Below are 23,500 nucleotides of genomic sequence, written 5' to 3' on the forward strand. Positions count from 1 at the left end.
CTTATAGATCAATTTTTTATTTTATGCCTTCAGCCTGTAGAGGCAATGCTCTGTTTGCAGAGAAAAAGTATTCATACCCCTGAGATCACCAAAGTGGGGTTCCTTCCATTTAGCTTCCTTTAAAGGATGTACCGGTAAGGACTTCCACCCAGGAGAGGCTAGAACCTGGCTGGGGCGAAGCGGTAAGAGGGTGATGATTCGTGCGGTCCCAAAAGGTGAGGAAAAGTAAGAGAATACCGGGGCGGGGGGCGTATCATTATCTTATAGCTATGTGGTCCTATCAGGTTGTGGGGGGCGGAGTCACAACCCAGAGTGTATGCTGCCATGATGCGACAGGAAACTGGCAGTCTGGCAACACTGGCTGTTGCACAAATGTCAGATGTGTCCAAAGATCTATGAAACAGAATAAAACTGATACCAAACCTTTATGTAAAGCTGAATTCTGGGTATGGATATCTCTGCATGAAAAATGCAAATCCATGATATAAATCTCTCTGCTCATCAATCTTTTGAATAACAACAAACAAGGAATATCTTATTTATAGATGACAATGATCAGTCATGATAAAAGTTTGCTTCTTCATTTAATAGAATATATTTATTGCACAATTTAACCAACCCATCCACAAAAGATAATTACAATTGCAACACCATTATAGACAAGCCTGCAAAAAAGAAAACAAATGCAGCCATCACATATCTAAAGACTGATGAGCTGCAATATTTTACATTTTTAATCTTCAGTTAAAAAAAAAAAAAAAAAAAAAAACTTCAAATGCATCTTGTGAGTCCAGAAGATCGATAGAACATGGAGGCCGTCTACACAGACTTGTATCTATCGCTCTGATATGGCCCTTTGTTGGCATCTCTCATCCGCTGCAACGATTTCATCTGCAGCACACGTCTCTGATTCACCTTCCTCTTTGCATACAGAAATAGTAGGATGCCACACGGGAACCCGATCGCCCTGTTTAAAAAAAAAAAAAAAAAAAAAAGATTACGAGAGGTTGTTACAATGTAAAATCAGAGCAGCTGGCACCTGACACTAATCTGCGTGCTGCTACTCGGGTCTGTGTACAATCACAGCATGCCTAACCCCCTATAATCCTGCTGAGAAACAGTTCAGACTCGTTTTTATGTGTGGCTGCCCTCCCTTTGAAAAGCAATGCGAAGTGAATCAATCTTCAGGTTGCGTTTGACAAAACAGTTAGGCAGGGTTCACATTAGAGCTGCACAATTCTGGATAAAATGAGAATCACGATTTTTTTTTTGGCTAGAATAAAGATCATGAGTCTTGCTGTGTAACATCATCTTTCACATTAGACAAAAAAAAAAAATTGGGCTAACTACTGTTTATCTTTTTTATAAATTCATTAAAAAGTGTATTAAAAAAAAAAAATAATAATAGCATTTGAAAGACCGCTATGCTGGTGTTTTTTTTTTCCTTACATTTCTGTGTGTGTGTGAATATATATACAGTGGTGTGAAAAAGTGTTGGCCCCCTTCCTCATTTCCTGTTCCTTTGCATGTTTGTCACACTTAAGTGTTTCGGAACATCAAACCAATTTAAACAATAGTCAAGGACAACACAAGTAAACACAAAATGCAATTTGTAAATGAAGGTGTTTATTATTAAAGGTGAAAAAAAATCCAAACCATCATGGCCCTGTGTGAAAAAGTGATTGCCCCCTAAACCTAATAACTGGTTGGGCCACCCTTAGCAGCAACAACTGCAACCAAGCGTTTGCGATAACGTGCAATGAGGCTTTTACAGCGTCCTGGAGGGATTTTGGCCCACTCATCTTTGCAGAATTGTCCTAATTCAGTTACATTAGAGGGTTTTCGAGCATGAACGGCCATTTTAAGGTCATACCACAACATCTCAATAGGATTCAGGTCAGGGCTTTGGCTAGGCCACTCCAAAGTCTTAATTTTTTTTTTCTTCAGCCATTCGGTGGTGGACTTGCTGGTGTGTTTAGGATCATTGTCCTGCTGCAGAACCCAAGTTCGTTTCAGCTTGAGTACACGAACAGATGGTCGGACATTCTCCTTCAGGATCTCTTGGTAGACAGCAGAATTCATAGTTCCTTTTATCACGGCAAGTCTTCCAGGTCCTGAAGCAGCAAAACAGCCCCAGACCATCACACTACCACCACCATATTTTACTGTTGGTATAATGTTCTTTTTATGAAATGCAGTGTTCCTTCTACGCCAGATATACTTGGACACACACCTTCCAAAGAGTTCCACTTTTGTCTCATCGGTCCACAGAATGTTGTCCCAAAAGTCTTGGGGATCATCAAGATGTGTTGTGGAGAAATTGAGACGAGCTTTGATGTTCTTTTTGCTCAGCAGTGGTTTTCTCCTTGGAACTCTGCCATGCAGGCCATTTTTGCCCAGTCTTTTCCTGATGGTGGAGGCATGAACGCTGACCTTAACTGAGGCAAGTGAGGCCTGCAGTTCCTTGGACGTTGTTGTGGGGTCTTTTGTGACCTCTTGGATGAGTCGTCGCTGCGCTCTTGGGGTAATTTTGGGCGGCCGGCCACTCCTGGGAAGGTTCACCACTGTTCCATGTCTTCGCCATTTGTGGATAATGGCTCTCACTGTGGTTCGCTGGATTCCCAAAGCTTTGGAAATGGCTTTATAACCCTTTCCAGACTGATAGATCTCAATTACTTTCTTTCTCAATTGTTCCTGAATTTCTTTGGGTCTCGGCATGATGTGTAGCTTTTAAGGATCTTCTGGTGGACCTTACTGTGTCAAGCAGCTCCTATTTAAGTGATGCCTTGATTGTGAACAGGTGTGGCAATAATCAGGCCTGGGTGGGGCTAGAGAAATTGAACTCAGGTGTGGACAACCACAGTTATAGTATGTTTTAACAAGGGGGGCAATCACTTTTTCACACAGGGCCATGATGGTTTGGATTTTTTTTCACCTTTTATAATAAACACCTTCATTTACAAATTGCATTTTGTGTTTACTTGTGTTGTCCTTGACTATTGTTTAAATTGGTTTGATGTTCCGAAACACTTAAGTGTGACAAACATGCAAAGGAACAGGAAATGAGGAAGGGGCAAACACTTTTTCACACCACTGTATATATTTTACACACAAGAAAATTATGGTACATTTTTGATTTGTTACTTATAGCATCTTTGCTTATAACCAATTACCTCTTTTTTTGTATGGAATAAGCATGTAAAAATTGAAAATAAAGAATGAAAGATTTAAAAAAAGAAAATGAAAGACCGCTGTGCAAATACGGTGTGACATAAAATATTGCAACAATCGCCATTTTATTCTATAGGGTCTCTGCTAAAAAAAAAAAAAAAATTATTTTTTTTTTTATTAAAAAAATGTTTGGGTGTTCAAATTAATTTTCTAGCAGAAAATAATGATTATTACTTGTAAGCAACAAATGTCAGAAAAGGTTTGGTCTTTAAATGGTTAAACTTCCCTCATTTACACTTTGGAGTTCTTTCCTTTGATAAAATAACGAAAAGATACTTTGTTTCTACTTATTGGAGTGTTGTGATAAAACTTGGCAGGCTGCCTAGATTTTTTTTTTCCAGCTATGAGAACTATTTGCACTTGTTAGAAAGAATTGTGGCATGCTGTTTTGAAGATCGGGAAGAGAAAAAGATTGCAATTAATCGTGCAGCTCTAGTTCACATATGTACGGCCACGGCTCCCAGCATTGAGTCCGGGGCGTGTCTGTTCACCGGTTCAGGTCCGAATTTTTGCCTGAATTTGCACCGGAACCAGGCCTGAAAAACGCACAGGACCCTTTTGGATTCAGCACTGCAGCCGCCCCAGAGATGTGTGAACCGTCTCCATCAAGAGCCGATCACACTCACCTGTAACGCGACTTGGATGCTCTGATAACCGCCTCCAATTTGCACATATGCAAACCAAGCCTTAGGAGGAGATATGGCACTTCCTCACCGGCTGTTTTAGGGCTTGTTCATAATTTGACCTCTGAAGAGTGATCTGCATTTGGATTACTCTTCAGAGAGCATTTGACAGGCAGCGAGAAGGCATGGGATCACCTCCTCACTGCCTGATTTGACCCTTGTACACTGCATTAGTGCGTGCATTGCACGCGTTTGTGGAGTGCTTGCAGACCTCATTCACTTGAAAGTGACAAGGGGTATAATTCCTGCCATGAGGAGCAAAGCAGGGCAGATTTGATTTAAATCATGATTTTTAAAGGGCAACTGTAATCTCTGACCCGCTGTTGGCTCACTCACAGTCCCATTCACTTTAATGGGATGGCTGGTGAAGCGGCAGGGACACAGGGTGAGGGATGTGGCGGCAGCGGGCGAGTGGATGCAACTTTTTATCTCATACGGTATTTGCGCAATCATTTTTCAACGCCTTTTTTTTTTCCAAAAAAAAAGTTTCATGAATTTAAAAAAATAAAACAGTAAAGTTAGCCCAATTTTTTTGCATAATGTGAGAGATGATGTTACACCGAGTAAATAGATACCCAACATGTCACGCTTCATAATTGTGCACACTTATGAAATGGCGCCAAACATCGGTACTTAAAAATCTCCATAGGCAACGCTTTGAAAATTTTTACAGGTTACCAGTTTAGAGTTAGAGAGTGTCAGGGCTGGCTTAGCCCTTCCTTCTCTGAGCTGGCTGCTCAGCTGTCGGCTAATTGCCAGCTCTCATCTCTCTCCACAGTTACCAGCTGTTCCTTATCCAGCTCGTCTGACCTGCCTACTTAAAGCTGTCCAGCTCACTTCATCTCTGCCTTCGCCTTGGTCACACCACAAGAAACCATCTCCTGCAGTTCCGTTTAAAGACTGGCTTGCTGACATCCCTTCTGGCTCCTTATCCTGCTTGCTGTTGCTCCACTTGGATCCCTGACTTCTGGCCTGGCTGATTACCCGATCTGGTTATTGAACTCTGTATTGGCTGACTACTCGATCCGGTTACTGGACTCTGGCTATGCTTTGACTACACTTTCTCTATTTACCTTTTTATTTTTTATTAATAAACAAGTGTGATTTAATTGTACTTCTCCTCTGTATCAGAAACCATGAACCAGACCACGACAGGTCTAGTGCTAGACTTGTTGCACACATTGTAACTCACGCGGCGATACCTCACATATGTGGTTTGAACAGCGTTTACATACATGGGTGGGATTTGCGTGTGCGTTCGCTTCTGAACGTGAGCTACCGGGGACAGGGGCGTTTTAAAATTTTTATTTTATTACATTTTTTTTTTGATCACTTTTATTCCTATTACAAGGAATGTAAACATCCCTTGTAATAGGAATCTATGTGACAGGTCCTCTTTATGGAGAGATGCAGGGTCAATAAGTCCCCACATCTCTCCTCCAGGCTGGAAAGCATGAGATTGTGACTTTGTTGACATCCGGGAACCTGGGCATGACATCATAAAGTTGCGCCCGGGCCTCCGATGGTCATAGAGATGACTGGTGACCATCTGGTCACCGGAAATCTCTATTGTAGTCATCCGGCGCCAACGGATTCTTTCCCCAGGCCCCCGATGGCATGGGAGAGCCCGGAGAAGCACCTGATGGCAGCGGTATCGTGGGTCCCGTCGCCTATAAGCACGATCGAGCAGTGGAACTGCCGCTATGATCATTCTTGTGGTGCACAGAATCGTCAGCTGGAAATAATGATATCCGAATGATGCCTGTAGCTACAGCCATCATTCAGATATCCCTGCTCAAAGTCAAGGACGTCATTTGACTATGTGCGGTAGGGTAGTGGTTAATACAGCGATCAGTGCTATAAAATTGCATTGATTACTGTAAAAATTTCACTGGCAGTGAAGGGGTTAACACTGGGGGGGGGGGTGAAAGGTGTTCCCTGGGAGGTGATTCTAACTGAAGGGGGAGGGGACTTTCTGGTAGGAAGTGACAGATCGTCGTTCCTAGCTAACAGGAACACACAATCTGTCACAACAGAACAGGGAAGTGTGTGCTTATAGCACACACTCGTTCCTATTCTGTCTCTCTTCCTCATGATCACTCTTGGCCAGAGGTCATCGCAACCGTCAGCCATGAGTGATCCCATTGAAATTAATGAGCTGCCTAAGATTGCGCAAAAACCAGACCCCCACCCCCCCCCAAAAAATAAAATAAAAAAATAAAACACACGCACGCTCAGACATGCGTGGTGTGAACCAGCCCTAATTGCAATGTTTTTTTAACCACTCTAGTTTTTCCCTGCAAAATACGTCCAAACACATGTAAATGCATTGGAACATGTATAAGAGGCAAGTTGGGAGAAAAAAAAAAAAAAAAAACGCACTGGAATGCACTGCAAACACATTACAAATGTGTTTGAAAACAAATGTAAAAACAGGCATGCAGGAATGCATCCAGGACACAGGAATTGTGGTGTGAGACCCAGTTTGTTTCAATAAGTACACAGTGTGTGGCTCGGGAGTGAGCCCATAGGAGTGCCCCTATAGCAAGCGGCTTGTTGTGGGGGCACTCAACAGGGGGAAGGAGCCAGGAGTGCTGGCAGAAGACCAGAGAAGGAGGAGGAGGAGGAGGAGGAGGAGGAAGGGGCTACGGGTAAGTATACCATGTGTGTTATTTTAAAAACATATTTTAACCCTTTGGAATCACTTTCACCTTAACAAACATCACATTTGGATGGATGTAGCCCTCTGTGGTTTGTCATACCATGCAATGCCCACTGTTTTCATGGGGTTGCGTCCTTTCACACCCCCAACATAGTAGCCGCCAGTGTACCCGGAGTCGTGGTCTTCAGCTTTTCCCCGCTGAGGTGACCTGCTGTGCAGTGTTTTGATATTAGGAGCTCCTGGTGGCATTAAGGTGGCGACTCTTCCTCCTGCACCTTGAAAAATGCCTACAAAAAAAATAAATAATAAAGAATCATCTTTTATTTTTTTTAATACGTTACTAAAAGTAATTTTTTTGAAAGCCAAACATTTTTTTTCCCCATCTGTGTCTCAATAGGATGACTTCCCTTCCTAAAGACACAACCGGGAGTAAGGGAATATTATCTTTTTTTTTTTTTTATTTATTGAATTTTTCCACATAACAAAAGGAAAAAAAAAAAAAGGAAGGATGGACATCATATAAAATCAATGACAAACCAACAAAGATATATATCTTAAAGGATATGCAAGACACCTATAAGAAACTACAATGGATAAAAAGAAGGAAGGAGCATAATAACCAGTATAGCTGCACAAATTCAAGTTATCGGATGCAGCCCCCTCCCACAAGGAAAAAAACAAAGTTAAGGGGATATCTTTTCAACGTGTGGGAAATTCCCCCTTAGATAGATGTTACAGGACCAAGTGTCCCCATTAATAGATTTCCTTTAGATTCCTGCTTTGGTGGAAACGCAAAAAGCTTTATTTACACTTTAATTCCCAGTTTAGTTATACTTTAAAATTAGTCAAAAAAGTAAGCTCATCTTTTCACAAAAAAAGTATTAAAAAATTTATATAAAGTATAAAATTAAGTAAAATTGGGGAAATGAACCCCCAATATCCAGACCACCACTCCGAACTTTACTGTACATATGAGGCAGGCCTAAAAAGTTTGGTGAATGATATCAGAAAAACAAACAAAATCAAAAGATACAAATGACAGTAAAACCTTGGATTGAGAGCGTTTTGCAAGACAAGCAAAATGTTTAAAAACATTTTGACTTGATATACAAGCGATGTCTTGATATAAGAGTAGAGTCATGTCACAACTGAGTATAAAAGAGAAGAGAGGAGCCTCTAAAGCCCCACACACACTATCAGATTGTCTGCTGATTTTTGTTTTCAGATTTACCAAAACCGCATAATACGAGGTCAAACCTTAGGAGTTTCAATGTGTATGCAGGCAGGCAGGACCTTCCAGTACATGGTTTTGGTAAATCTGAAGACAAAAATGAGTAGAAAATCTGATAGTGTGTATTGGGCTTAAGAGTAGCAATATGGTTACATTTAATGAAGGTACAACATTTAGCAACTCGCATGGTTGATGATAAAAACAGAAACATCTAAGTAGGCAGGCATCCGGGGTAAAGCTGTCCACATAGACCATCCCCCGCACCACCATGGACGTCATCCCTTCCACACTGCACTCCACGAGCGATTCAAGTCTCGCTTTCAGACCGCTCTCCTGCAGGGTAGCCTTCCAGGTCACGATTGCAGACTGACAGCGGTGAGAGCCGGCGGTGCGGGGGATGGTGTATGTGGACTGCTTTACCCCGGATGTCTGCATACTTAGATGTGCCTCTTTTAATCATCAACCATGTGATGATCATCAACCTTCATTAAATGTAACCATATTGCTACACTTAGAGGCTCCTCTCTTCTCTTTTATACTCTGTAGCTCCTGCTGGATTTTTCCTCAAATCCACTTGTGGAAGCTGCCGATTGTGGATTTTTGCGCTATAAACAAGAAAAAAAAAAAAAAAAAAAAAAGGTTACACAACCTGGTCACATCGCTACAATCTTTTTATATGGACTATAAACTAAAGGACCTATGAATAAATGGTTGTGGAACGAATCATTTGAGTTTACATTATTTCTTATGGGGCAATTTGCTTTAATATACAAGTGCTTTGGTTTACAAGCGAGTTTCCGGAACGAATTATGCTCACAAGCCAAAGTTTTACTGTATAACTTTATTGGCCTTCAACATAAAATCGCCATACTTCACAACACTCTTTTGGCAACATTCATAAAGCTTCTGGAAACTGTAAGCAAAGGCCTCCTTTAGGAATCGATCGCAGAGCCGCTGTCACACATTCTTGGATTGCCACCCTGTCATCAAAACATTGTCTTGACTGTGGACTTTTGCAAGCGACTCTTTTCGGTCGCGGGTAAGACCGTGACTGCCATTTAGGGATGAGCTCAGGCGTGTTTGCATGGAACACGTGCAGAGCCCGCCAGGAAGTGGGCGCAGCGCTGTGCTAATCACAGGCAGTGAGACACTGCACGATCTCTGCAGCCGCACATTGGGGCAATGACTCACTGCCTGTGATTAGCGCAGCGCTGTGCGACTTCCTGGCGGGCTCTGCGCGTGTTCCATGCGAAGACATCTGAGCTCATCCTTACTGCCTTTACATCAATTGCCAAAGCAGGTACATGCCTTCTTCTACTAAAAGCACCTCCCACACAGTGCAAAAAAAAAAAAACAGCTAGGCACATAGTTAACCCTTTGATCACCTTAGATCTTTAACCCCTTCCCAGCCAGCGTCATTAGTACAGTGACAGTGCGTATATTTTTTAGCACTGATCACTGCACTGGTGTTACTTGTCCCCAAAAAGTGTCAGTTAGTGTCCGATTTGTCCGCCGCAATAATCGCAGTCCCGCTTAAAAAAAAAAAAAAAAAAAAAAAAAAAAAAAAAAATCGCTGATCGCCACCATTACTAGTCAAAAAAGAAAAAAAAATATCCATAAAGCTCTCCCATAGTTTGTAGACGCTATAACATTTGTGCAACCCAATCAATATACGCTTATTGGGTTTTTGTTTACCAAAAATATGTAGAAGAATATATATTGGCCTAAAAATCAAAAGAAATTTTTTATTTTATTTTTATTGGGTATGTTCTATAGCCTATTACCTTCAGGTAATCCCTGAAAACTCATCTCTTCGGGGAAGCCTATCACGTCTCCAACTAATCTCTTCTACCACTTCCATCAGCTCATTCCCCACAGTTACAACCTTCTGTATCACCCGCCCCACAGTATTAGATTGTAAGCTCTTCTGAGCAGGGCCCTCTTAATCCTCTTGTATTTTATTGTATTATAACTGTATTGTATCCTTTTTATATTGTAAAGCACTGCGTAAACTGTTGGTGCTCTATAAATCCTGGATAATAATAATAATATTAACATTATAGGAGAAAGATAAAACAAATGTTTTTTCCTCAAAACTTTTTTCTTATTCATATCGCAAAAATTAAAAACCGCAGAGGTGATCAAATACCACCAGAAGAAAGTTCTATTTGTGGCGGGGGGGGGGGGGGAGGGGGGAGGATGTCAATTTTGTTTGGGTACAGCGTCGCACGACCGCACAATTGTCAGTTAAAGTAACGCAGTGCTGTATCACAAAAAATGGCCTGTCGTGAAGGGGGGGAAGGGGGGGAAGGGGGGTAAATCCTCTGGAGGTCAAATACTCAGAAGCTCAGATACAGTTTAGTTCCCACTTGAAGCTTAGAGTTGCCACCTTTTCTTCAAGTCAAACCCGAACACTTTAGCGGCCTGGGACACCTCTGGGTGCCCCAAGGAGAGTAGTAACACGGTTCGTATACAGTGGGTGTGGTCAGACTGCTCTTGCTGACATCATCGCTTTGTCCCTTAACAATGGACGAACCTGCCCCGAAGACGGCCGCCTGCAGTACCCAGACGGCAGATTTGGGTGTGCCTATCTTGGGAGGGCGACTCAGGTCTAATAACGTGTCTGGGCTTCAGTCCACCTAAAATCTAGACAGCACGATTCAAAACCTGGAATGTCCGGGCGAATCCTGGACAGGTGGAAAGCCTGTTGAAGCTGCCTGTGGATGGTGCAGAGTCAGCAAGTGACCGCCGTGTCCACCATTGCTCCCAACTGTCCCCGATTTCGAGGGACTGTCCCTCATTCAGAACAATGCCCCTCTTTCCTCCTCATTTTGGTCTGATCTATATAGTTGTATATAAAATACACTGCTTATCAGAAAGCGTTTCCCAGCACTAAACCTTTCATCCAATCTCTAATTCGCTGCGTTTGTACATTCCAAAAGATAAAAAAAAATATATAAAAATAAGTAAATAATAATAATAATAAAAATAGTAGTGAAAAAAAAAAAAGCCCTTGTAGATATACCTCCTTTAAGGGGGCGTGGCAGTGGGTGTGTCCTACCCCTACATACTTTTGCTAATAGGTGTCCCTCATTATCATGTCAGAAAGTTGGGAGGTGTGGTGTCCGCACAAACTGGCTCTATGGAGAGGCGTCAATGCATAAAAGGGTGTAACGACAAATTCGGCAACCCATCGCAGTTTGCTATGGAAGTGACGTTCCTTCGCCGCCATCTTGCTACACCCCACACTTATCCACAGTAAGGATACACTAAGAAGGGGGGGAGCGGACATCTTGTCACACCCACTGGAGTTTTGCATTTTACACGTATTTATAACAGTAATGTCAGTTTATATAGTGAAATACAGGACTTACAACTCCGTCTAACTACTTAGATCTTGAATTTTAAAAGCAGCAGAAATCTCACAGGTTTGCTAATCTCACAGAAGTTCGCCGCTTTTAAAATTCAACATCTCAGCAGTCAGACGGAGTTCTAAGTCCTGTATTTCACTTTACTGTTATAAATACATCTTAAATGCAAAACTCTGGTGGGTGTAACAACATGTCCGCTTTACCCCCTCTTAGTCCTTGTACACACGGTCGGAGATTCCGACGGAAAATGTACGATCGGACCGTGTTGTCGGATAATCCGACCGTGTGTGGTCTCCATCGGACTGTTTCCGTCTGAATATCCGACAGACCAAGTTTTCCAGCTGGGCTATAAAACTTTCCGACAACATGATCCGATCGGACATTGTCCGATCATGTGTAGAGAATTTCGATCGGACAAAGTGCCACGCATGCTCAGATCAAATTCCTACATCAAAGCTATTGGCTACTAGCCTGAATGTAGTCCCATCGTAACGAAATAACGTCATCACGTTCTGAACGATCGGATTTTCCAACAACTTTGTCCGACCGTGTGTATGCAACAGTTTCGGACAAAATCCGTCGGAAAAAATCTGACGGATTTGGTTGTCGGAATGTCCGACCGTGTGTACAAGGGCTTAGTGTATCCTTACTGTGGACGAGTGTGGGGTGTAGCAAGATGGCGACGGAACGTCACCTCCGTAGCAAACTGCGATGGGTCGCCGAATATGTCATTACAGGGCCGCCTGAAGCAGAACATCATGAAAGACTACAGAAGACTGCTGGCTGGACATACGCTTCCAACAGCAAAAAAACAAAAAAATAGTGACAGGTTCTCTTTGCTGTCAGAGGACACAGACACGTCTACCAATACAGGACAGAAGCTCTTGCAGACCCCTGTCAGACATGTTGTTAGGTATATATATACTCCATACACCACCAGGCAAGACTACATACATCTACATCACAGAATATCCTCACCTAAACCACACCGCAATCTCCCTGACAGCAACATCCTGCTACAGGGCGCCGCCATCTTTTTTTTTTTCCCGTGACCCTACTTCCGGCGCATCCGTAGCGTCACTTCCTGTCTACAGCGGGGCATTCTGGGAGTTAAAGTTCTCCGCTCACCCGTCTGGTAGGGGAAAGACGGGGCGGGGTTTACATAACTCCCAGCCGCCTATCCTGTGCTTTAGCTTCGGATTTCCTTTTGAGTCACGTGATTCGGTCGCTGCTCGGCCCCTCTCTTCCAGTCACGTGACAGGCGACGTCACCCTTCCAGGAGTGCCCACGTGTGTCAGAGTGCAGCTGCAGAGGGGAAAGGGGCAACACGCAAGGGGGAGGGGAGGTATCCGGGGCCCAGTGACAGGTAAGTGATCCGGGGATCCCCCCGGGCTGGACACGTGTGTGTGGGGGGGTGTCTACCTATCTTCCTCGGGGGACCGTGTGTGGGGCTTCCTGGAGGAGGTATCAGAGGGGCCCCAGACTATGACATCCGGGTGACAACTTACTGCTATGGTGGGGGGCGTCTGGTGACTGCAGTGCGGGTGTAGAATTGTGTGTGTGTGTGTATATATATATATATATATATATATATATATATATATATATATATATATAAAAATAATTTAATAATATTATATTATTATACAGGTTTTATATGGTGCCAACAGTTTGCGCAGCACTTTACAACACAAGGGCAGTAAAAGTATTTGACCCACTGACACAGAAACGATCGGTCTATAATTTTATTGGCCGGTTTATTTTAACAGTGAGAGACGGAATAACAACAATAAAAATCCAGAAAGAGAGCGCATTTCAATTAAAGTTATAAATTGATTAGCATTTTAATGAGTGAAATAAGTATTTGATCCCCCCCCCCCCTATCAATCAGCAAGATATCTGGCTCCCGGGTGTCTAATATACAGGTAGTGAGCTGAGATTAGGAGCACTCTCTTACAGGGAGTGCTCCTAATCTCAGCTTGTTACCTGTCTAAAAGACACCTGTCCACAGAAGCAATCAGATTCCAATCTCTCCACCATGGCCAAGACCAAAGAGCTGTCCAAGGATGTCAGGGACAAGATTGTAGACCTACACAAGGCTGGAATGGGCTACAAGACCGTCGCCAAGCCACTTGGTGAGAGGGTGACAACAGTTGGTGCGATTATTTGCAAATGGAAGAAAAACACGAAATAACTGTCAATCTCCCTCGGTCTGGGGCTCCATGGAAGATCTCACCTCGTGGAGTTTCAATGATCATGAGAACGGTGAGGAATCCGCCCAGAACTACACAGGAGAATCTTGTCGATGATCTCAAGGCAGCTGGGACCATAGTCACCAAGAAAACAATTGGTAACACACTACACCGTGAAGGACTGAAATCCTGCAGCGCTCGCAAGGTCCCCCTACTCAGGAAAGCACATGTACAGGCCTATCTGAAGTTTGCTAATGGACATCTGAATGATTCAGAGGAGAACTGGGTGAAAGTGTTGTGGTCGGATGAGACCAAAATCAAGCTCTTTGGCATCAACTCAACTCGCTGTGTTTGGAGGAGGAGTAATGCTGCCTATGACCCCAAGAACACCATCCCCCGCCGTCCAACATGGAGGTGGAAACATTATGCTTTGGGGGTGTTTTTCTGCTAAGGGGAGAGGACAACTTCACCGCATCAAAGGGACGACGGACAGGACCGTGTACCGTCAACTTGTGTGACAACCTCCTTGAAAATGAATTGAAAACGGGCCGTGGATGGGTATTCCAGCATGACATTGATCCAAAACACACGACCAAGTCAATAAAGAAGTGTCTCAAGAAGAAGCATATTAGGGTCCTGCAGTGGCCTAGCCGGTCTCCAGACCTTATTCCCAAAGAAAATATGTGGAGGGAGCTGAAGGTTCAAGTTACCAAATGCCAGCCTGGAAACCTTAATGACTTGGAGAGGGTCTGCAAAGAGGAGTGGGACAAAATCCCTCCTGAGATGTATGAAAACCTGGTGGCCAACTACAAGAAATGTCTGACCTCTGTGATTGCCAACAAGGGTTTCTTCAGCAAATACGAAGTCATGTTTTGCGAAGGGGTCAAATACTTATTTCACTCATTAAAATGCAAATCAATTTATAATTTTTATTTTATTTTTTTCTATTTTTTTTTATGTGTTTTTCTGGGTCTTTTTGTTCTGTCTCTCACGGTTAAAATAATCTGACCGTTAAAATTAGGGGTGCAACGGATCAAAAAACTCACGGATCGGATTGTTCCTCGGATCAGAGTCACGGATCGGATCATTTTTCGGATCAGCAAATAATAATTGAATTTGCAAAAACCTTTGAAAATTCCAACACCATATATTCCATACTATAATATCCACAATATCCCCCCACTGTAATATTGGCTGAGCATGGCTGGGTATCGCCGAGTATTGACAGGTTAATTATTGCAGAGTATTGGCAGAATATGGAGGAATGGCTGTGACTGCAATTGTCACAGAGCTGTACAGAGAGGGGAGAGAGGAACCGGTGTTGTCATGACGCCGGTTTGTTTACAGGTAATCGTTACGTCTGAGCCTTCATATTGTAAACACCGACGGGTGCACCAAGATGGCCGCCGTTCCGGAACTAGGCCGAAGCCGCGGCCTTTCCTAAGGCCGAGATCGCGGCATGTGCCGATCCGAGCGGGGTGACCCGTTCGGATCACGGATCGGTGACGATCCATTGCACCCCTAGTTAAAATTATAGACTGATCATTTCTTGGTCAGTGGGCAGACGTACAAAATCAGCAGCGGATCAAATAATTTTTTATTCCCCCCCCCCCCCCCCCCCTCACTGTATATACTGGAAGTTACACCGCTATAGATGCTATACTGGTAATGGTGGTGATCCGTGACTTATAGTGTGACTGTGATAGAGTGGTGGGAAATCTGGCTGGGAGGGTCACTAACTGACATCACTTTTGACACTAAGGCTACTTTCACACTGAGGCGCTTTAGCACTAAAAATAGCGCCTCTCCTGTCACTCCAGTGTGAAAGCCCCTGGGGCGGGACGCTAGAAAAAGTCCTGCAAGCAGCATTTTAGGAGCGGTTTATACACCACTCCTAAAGTGCCCGTGCCCATTTAAATGAATGGGCAGTGCTGCCAAAGCACTTCTTGCGTGCGTTTTTTAACCTTTTCAGCTGCTAGCGGGGGTTAAAAGTGCCACTTAAAAATAGTGGAGCTTTACTGCCAACGTCCCAGTGTGAAAGTAAAAATTTTGAGGCTTGACATGTCAGGTATCTGTTTGTTCATCTTATATATTTTACCAAAAAAACTTGGTAATTTATTGCTTTTATGTGCTCTAAAATTTACTGTAATGTTTTTTTTACTAAAACTTTACATTTCCTAAACCATTGCATTTTTATAATCGAGTGTCATAAAGAATTGGAACTATCGCCTCTTCGTTCTCTGATGGGTGTGCCGATAGGAGCTTGGAGTAGCAGCCGTCTGTGTGGGTAAAACGCCTGCTTCTGCCAATGTATGGCATAACTTGGTGGCAGCAGAAGGGTTAAAGTGGTTGGTTGAGAAACTCGGGCAATTCAAGGGGAGCATCCAATGAAAGGTTACGTGAGGTGGAATCCATGGATCGGAATGATCTGTAGATCCAGAGATGCTTTTCATATATTTTCTATAGCCAGTAGTTGAGTTTGGCTGTGTTTTATCTTATTGGTCCTTTAATATGATAGGGGGGGGCCTCATGTACTGACTGGGAGGCAAGAGGAGTGTGGCCAAGCTCAAGTTTTATCAGAAAAGATTGGTCTTATGGACCAATTAGGAGGGGTGGGGGTCAAGCTTACTTTTTTATAGAATACAGATTGGCCTCGTGGTCCAATTGGTAGGCGAGGGGGTGGAGCCCAGCTTACCTTGCGTAGGATAAAGGGTGTCCTTGAGGACCAACTAGGGGGCAAAAAGGGTGGGGCCAAGCTTATTTTGCATAGGATAAAGGGTGGCCCCATGGACCAGTTGTGTGGCAGGAGGGTTGAAGCCAAGTGTATCTTGTATAGGATAAAAGGTGGCCTCATGAGCTAACTGGGCGGCAGGAGGGGTTGGGCCAAACTTACCTTGTATAGGGCAGGGGGTGGCAGGAGGGGTTGGGCCAAGCTTACCTTTTGCACAGGATAAAGGGTGGTCTCATGGACCAATTTTGAAGGTTGGAGGGATGTGGCTAAGCTCACCTTTTTAGAGGAAAAGTCTCACACTGGATTACTGCACAGATCTGGAAGAAATACACCAATCTCACAGAGATTCAAGAAGAATACACATGACTTATCCCAGAGTTCAGCTTTGAATTTAATGGAATTTTCTGACTTTAGCGCAGTTGCCTTGTTTGTCAGTTCATGGGTTGTCTGTAGTGACCAGCTTAGACCTCCTGAGATCTTCACTGCTTTGCTGTATTTTGTAAATGTGATATTTTCTTCTGATCTAATTGATCCTTTTTCAGTTTTAACGCTGCTACCCTGTGTCCCGGCGCTCGCAAGGCAATGGAGGGAGCCGGTGGCGGCGATGCTGGAGGGCCGCCGGCGCCACCAAACCCAGAGCCGGAGGAAGGTCCAGCTGGTCCGGATGTTGCCTTTCACGAAGATGAAGAGATCATTGAAGTTCTTGAGCTGAATGATGCAGAACCAAACCCAGGTACTTTCCTGTACTGAACTCTGGATGGAGCAGGGGGGAGGTGGGATGGGAATTCTGGAGGGAGTTGAGGGCACTTAGTGAACCTGTCAGGAATAAGGTTTCTGGGGCAAGCTGGGAGCTTTGCTGGGGCCACTGTGAGAGGTTTGGAGGTGCTGTGGGGGCACTTTTTGAGATTGGGGGCTGGAGGCTCTGCAGCAGGCTGGGGGACACTGTGAGAAGTTCAGAAACCCTGTGGGGGCTGAGGGCTCTCAGGGGGCACTGTGGGTAATTAAGAGGTGAGAAGCAGGGGCTATATTGGGGGGGGGGGAGGGGTCTGTAGCTGGCTGGAGGCCATGGCCTGGTAGCTAACTGCTGGTCTAGAGGGCAGGAGAGAACCCCTTTTCCTATTTTCTCTGGATAGGAAGGTTCCTGAGACAGAAACTGCTCCTTATACCCATCTCCACTGGTGCAAAATTCTCTGTGCTTCTCGGTAATGGGGAACATGGGACTTCGTCCTTGGAGGGGGTGACTTCATCACAGAACTTGCAAAGAGTTTTGACAGGCACAAAGGTGGAACAATTGCTGTTAAAGAATGCTTCCTTCCCCTCTCATAGCACATACTGTCTAACCTGTTGAAGGCTTCATGTACACTAGCAGCTCCTAAATTCGTGTTTAGTAGCTTTTGGCATTTTTTATTTTTTATTTTTTTATTTTTATTTTTTTGGAGCCAAAGCTCCTAAACTCAACTCCATGAAAGCATATGTGCACTGACAAAATATTAATTTTTTTTCTTTTTTTCGGAAATCCGAAAATTTGGATTTTTAAACTTCCGAATTTTCGGAATTTGAAAATTCAGAAATTTGAAAAAATCTGAAAGAAAATCAATAAAATTCGAAATAACTAGCTAATAATAACTAACTATTAAGTTATAGGTATTGGAATTTTCTTTTCATATTTGGCTGTTTGTGAACGTAACGAATACAAATTTATCTGAAGTTATGAATTATCCAAAATAACGAATGCCGCATCTAAACAAATGGAATGGAACAAATTAATAATAATAAAAAGGTTTTATTATTAATAAATATTATTAGATCGTTACGTTCTATTCGTTTAGATATGGCATTCGTTATTTCAGATAATTCATAACTTTCGTTGCGTTCGCTTAACTGCCAAATTTGAAAGGAAATTCCAATACCTGTCATTTAATATTTATTTCAGATTTTTGGGTTTTCAAATTTTGAATTCTTTTCAATGTTTCATTCCTATCTTCGAATTTCCAAAATGTGAAAATTAAAATTTTCGGAAAATAACAAATTTTGTTAAACAAATTTGGAACTAAACAAATTGCATGTGTCTAGTGTCCATGTACACATAGTCTTTTAGGATTGTTTAGGAAATGCTGCGGTTAGGTGAGGTCTGACCTCCCTCTCCTGAACACAGAAGAATCACTTTCAGGATAGGAGCGTTTTGACAGCCGACCGTGAGTGCAAAATCGAGGTGCGATGTTTTTTTGTTGTCATGGTAAATGTAGGCAGGGTGAAGATGAAGCCTTTGAAAGATGTGTATACTTATCTATTTTGAGCCTCTTCTGGTCATGTCATGTCATGTGACTTCCGGTGTCATCCAGCAGAAGCTGCAGGGCAGAGGAGGCAGCGCTGACTTGGACATGGGTTGAGGTCCCTGCTAAAGGCTTTACCAGTCGTTGCTGTGCATTCCCCCAACCCCCCCCCCCCCCCCCCCCATCGGCTGACACAGCTGATAACGTGACTGGAGCGGGCTGAAAATAGGCCAGTATATACATTTCCCTTACACAGGTTAGCGAGCGTAGATGTTAGGAGGGAGGAGGAGGAGGGGACCTTTTTTAAGACTTGTTAGGATGAGACTGGAATTTTACTTTAAAGTGGTTCTAAAGGCTGAAGATTTTTTACCATTTTATGCATGAAGGTAAAAAAAACCTTCCGTATGCAGCTCACCCCAAATACGCGCCTGATCTCGATCCAGCAATGTGCACACCATCGGCTGCTCTACTGGGTCTCTGCCTGCTTGTTGGCTGAGAGAAAGCAGCAGCAGCCATTGGCACCTGTGGATGTCAATCAAGAGGCTTGCTATGGGGACACTCAGAGAAGATGAGGAGCGCCAGCAGGGGGACCCGACAAGAGGCTCTGCTGCTCTGTGCAAAACCATTTACACAGAGCAGGTGAGTATAACATGTTTATTTAAAAAAAAAAAAAAAAAAAAAAAAGACAAAATAAAAAAAGGCTACATTTTTTTAAATATTACTATATGACAAGGGTCAGAGATGGACCCTGAATGGTGAATTTGACGGGTCCCTGGTCTTACGCAATACAACACATGCTACTTTGATTGAAAGGTAATTTTCGTGGCTATGGGGGAGTGACAGCTGAACTCGGAATTGATATAATGCATGTCACTTCTGTATTCGTTCTAGCTAGGGGTGATCCGTGTACGGAGGAGGAAGAGCAGAGCCCATAAAACATGAAAACATGATGGGGCCTGCAGTACCTGGCGATCGTGCAGCCTCCTGATTACTTTCACCCGACTGCTTGTCAGATTTACCCACTACAGCAGCCAGGAATGTATGTAAAATTCCCCCCCTGCTGCTGCTGACATCACATGGTGGCAGTGAAAGGAGTAAATCGACTGTTTAGCACAACTAATAAAGGGGTCTGGAGGATATTGGTTATGAGGAAAGGTTGCGAGCACTGAACTTATTCTCTCTGGAGAAGAGACACTTGAGGGGATATGATTTCAGTTTACAAATACCGTACTGGTGACCCCACAATAGGGAGAAAACTTTTTCGCAGGAGGAAGAGTAACAAGACACGTGGCCACTCACTAAAATTAGAAGAAAATAGGTTTAACCTTAAACTACGTAGAGGGTTCTTTACTGTAAGAGCGGAATGTGGAATTCCCTTCCACAGTCTGTGGTCTCAGTGGGGGGCATCGATCATAAAAACAAAACAAAAAAAAAACCTATTAGATGGGCACCTGAATGACCGCAACATACAGGGATATACAGTTAGGGCCATAAATATTTGGACAGTGACACAAGTTTTGTTATTTTAGCTGTTTACAAAAACATGTTCAGAAATACAATTATATATATATATAATATGGGCTGAAAGTGCACACTCCCAGCTGCAATATGAGAGTTTCCACATCCAAATCGGAGAAAGGGTTTAGGAATCATAGCTCTGTAATGCATAGCCTCCTCTTTTTCAAGGGACCAAAAGTAATTGGACAATGGACTCTAAGGGCTGCAATTAACTCTGAAGGCGTCTCCCTCGTTAACCTGTAATCAATGAAGTAGTTAAAAGGTCTGGGGTTGATTCCAGGTGTGTGGTTTTGCATTTGGAAGCTGTTGCTGTGACCAGACAACATGCGGTCAAAGGAACTCTCAATTGAGGTGAAGCAGAACATCCTGAGGCTGAAAAAAAAGAAAAAATCCATCAGAGAGATAGCAGACATGCTTGGAGTAGCAAAATCAACAGTCGGGTACATTCTGAGAAAAAAGGAATTGACTGGTGAGCTTGGGAACTCAAAAAGGGCTGGGCGTCCACGGAAGACAACAGTGGTGGATGATCGCCGCATACTTTCTTTGGTGAAGAAGAACCCGTTCACAACATCAACTGAAGTCCAGAACACTCTCAGGGAAGTAGGTGTATCTGTCTCTAAGTCAACAGTAAAGAGAAGACTCCATGAAAGTAAATACAAAGGGTTCACATGTAGATGCAAACCATTCATCAATTCCAAAAATAGACAGGCCAGAGTTAAATTTGCCCAAAAACACCTCAAGAAGCCAGCTCAGTTCTGGAAAAGTATTCTATGGACAGATGAGACAAAGATCAACCTGTACCAGAATGATGGGAAGAAAAAAGTTTGGAGAAGAAAGGGAACGGCACATGATCCAAGGCACACCACATCCTCTGTAAAACATGGTGGAGGCAACGTGATGGCATGGGCATGCATGGCTTTCAATGGCACTGGGTCACTTGTGTTTATTGATGACATAACAGCAGACAAGAGTAGCCGGATGAATTCTGAAGTGTACCGGGATATACTTTCAGCCCAGATTCAGCCAAATGGTGCAAAGTTGATCGGACGGCGCTTCATAGTACAGATGGACAATGACCCCAAGCATACAGCCAAAGCTACCCAGGAGTTCATGAGTGCAAAAAAGTGGAACATTCTGCAATGGCCAAGTCAATCACCAGATCTTAACCCAATTGAGCATGCATTTCACTTGCTCAAATCCAGACTTAAGACGGAAAGACCCACAAACAAGCAAGACCTGAAGGCTGCGGCTGGAAAGGCCTGGCAAAGCATTAAGAAGGAGGAAACCCAGCGTTTGGTGATGTCCATGGGTTCCAGACTTAAGGCAGTGATTGCCTCCAAAGGATTTGCAACAAAATATTGAATAAATAAATATTTTGTTTGGGTTATGTTTGTCCAATTACTTTTGAGCTCCTAAAATGTGGAGTGTTTGTAAAGAAATGTGTACAATTCCTACATTTTCTATCAGGTATTTTTGTTCAACCCTTCAAATTAAACGTTACAATCTGCACTTGAATTCTGTTGTAGAGGTTTCATTTCAAATCCAATGCGGTGGCATGCAGAGCCCAACTTGCGAAAATTGTGTCACTGTCCAAATATTTATGGCCCTAACTGTACAATGTAATACTGACATATAATCACACACATGGGTTGGACTTGTGTCTTTTTTTTTTTTTTTTCCAACCTCACCTTCTATGTAACTTTGTTAATGTTTCCTTCCCACTGAGGAAAATTATTATATCATTTTATAGCCAGAAAGTGGTTCAAATATCTGTAAAAGTTTACATTGATAATGTTCCTCAGATGACTTGGCTGATGAGATGGAAGATGTGGACTTTGCTGATGAACCTGAGGATGGAGAAATGGCCGATGAGGCGTGGGAGACGGAGGATGAAGGTGTGGAGGAAGGAACTGAGCCTCACGATGACAGTGAACTGACTTACTCTAAACATACAGGTAATATATGAAGACCCTGCCAACTGTGTGTGAGCTTTCTGTGTCTGAGATCAGCAATACAGCGCCTTGAAAAAGTATTCACACCCTTTTGAAGTTTTGCACATTTTGTCATGTTACACCCAAAAATGTAAATTGTATTTTATTGGGATGTGATAGATCAACACAAAGTGGCTGTGAAGTGGGAGGAAAATGATAAATGGTTTTTGACATTTTTCATACATAAAAATATGAAAAGTGTGTGTGGGGGGGGGGGGGGGGGGGGTACATTTGTATGGCGCCCCCCAGAGTCAATACTTTGTAGAACCCCCCCCCCCCCCCCCCTTTCTCTGCAATTACAACTGCAAGTCTTTTTGGGGTGTCTCTACCAGCTTTGCACATCTAGAGAGGGACATTTTTGCCCATTCTTCTTTACAAAATATCTCAAGCTCTGTCAGATTGGATGGAGAGCGTCTGTGAGCAGCAATTTTCAAGTCTTGCCACAGATTCTCAATTGGATTTAGGTCTGGACACTGACTGGGCCATTCTAACGCATGAATATGCTTTGATCTAAACCATTCCATTGTAGCTCTGGCTGTAGACCTGATGGTAATACTTGTTAAAGCAGCCTCAGCCTAACTTCATTCAGGCCATGCCCTTCCAACGTGTTTTGCTCCACCTTGTAGCTAAAGCTGGCCATACATTATACAATCTTTTTTTGTGCCATATCCTTTAAATTTACCTTCAGCTATGTAGCGCAAGGGCCTGTCTGGTTGCATACTAATTGAAAGTGTTTAGGTGTGACCTCCACATTTCTATGGTTTTGGTAAATCTAAAGGAAAATTGTATGGATTTATGGCAAGCCTTAGTCAAGGAGGTCGTGACTAAGCCCCCAGGGCGAAAAAAGTTGGGAGCTAGGCTGCAGCTGCTTCCACATGTATGTTTGTCAGGTCTGTTTTGGAGTACAGCAATCAGGATTTATTTTCTCTACTTAGGCTTAGTCTGGAATTTTTTACTTTTAACCACTTGACCACTGGGCACTTAAATACCCTTAATAACCAGACCAATTTTCAGCTTTCGGTGCTCTCACATTTTGAATGACAATTACTCAGTCATGCAACACTGGACCTATATGAAATTTTTATCCTTTTTTTCACACAAATGGAGCTTTCTTTTGGTGGTATTTAATCACCGCTGGGTTTTTTATTTTTTGTGCTATAAAAGAAAAAATACAGAAAATTCTGTAAAAAAATGAATTTTTCTTCATTTCTGTTATAAAATTTAGCAGATTAGTAATTTTTTCTTCATAAATTTTGGCCAAAATTTATACCACTACATATCTTTGGTAAAAATAAGTACAAATTGGTGGATATTTGGTCTTTGTGAAAGTTATAGAGTCCACAAGCTATGGTGCCAATATCTGAAAATTGATCACACCTGAAGTACTGACGGCCTATTTCAATTCTTGAGACCCTAACATGCCAGAAAAGTACAAATACCCCCCAAATGACCCCTTTTTGGAAAGAAGACATTCCAAGGTATTTAGTAAGAGGCATGATGAGTTTTTTGAAGTTGTCATTTTTTCCCACAATTCTTTGCAAAATCAAGATTTTTTTTACTTTTTTTTTTTTTTTCACAAAATTGTCATATTATCAGGTTATTTCTCACACACAGCAT

At 42.9% G+C, this 23,500-nt stretch overlaps 1 protein-coding gene and 1 long non-coding RNA gene across 2 annotated transcripts in view; one reads left to right on the top strand and one right to left on the bottom strand.

The window, feature by feature from the left end:
• Nucleotides 1-567: 567 nt before the first annotated feature.
• Nucleotides 568-12,297, bottom strand: LOC143925057 (uncharacterized). The gene is made up of 3 exons (XR_013261934.1): nucleotides 12,157-12,297; nucleotides 6,677-6,863; nucleotides 568-967 (listed from the first exon to the last, which is right to left on the bottom strand). It is a non-coding gene; the product is annotated as an uncharacterized LOC143925057 (long non-coding RNA).
• A 93-nt stretch (nucleotides 12,298-12,390) lies between these two features.
• Nucleotides 12,391-23,500, top strand: part of AAMP (angio associated migratory cell protein) — a 57,113-nt gene continuing 46,003 nt past the window's right edge. Inside the window, exons 1-3 of the mRNA XM_077449636.1 lie at nucleotides 12,391-12,544; nucleotides 16,644-16,834; nucleotides 21,695-21,847. Coding sequence (XP_077305762.1) covers nucleotides 16,684-16,834; nucleotides 21,695-21,847 — 304 coding nt within the window. The 5' untranslated portion in view covers nucleotides 12,391-12,544; nucleotides 16,644-16,683. The remainder of the gene's footprint in view (nucleotides 12,545-16,643; nucleotides 16,835-21,694; nucleotides 21,848-23,500) is intronic.

Source organism: Lithobates pipiens, unplaced genomic scaffold (genome assembly GCF_037356315.1).
Source record: "Lithobates pipiens isolate NorthernLeopardFrog02 unplaced genomic scaffold, aLitPip1_a1.2 Scaffold_22, whole genome shotgun sequence".
In the NCBI taxonomy this organism is placed as follows: domain Eukaryota; kingdom Metazoa; phylum Chordata; class Amphibia; order Anura; family Ranidae; genus Lithobates; species Lithobates pipiens.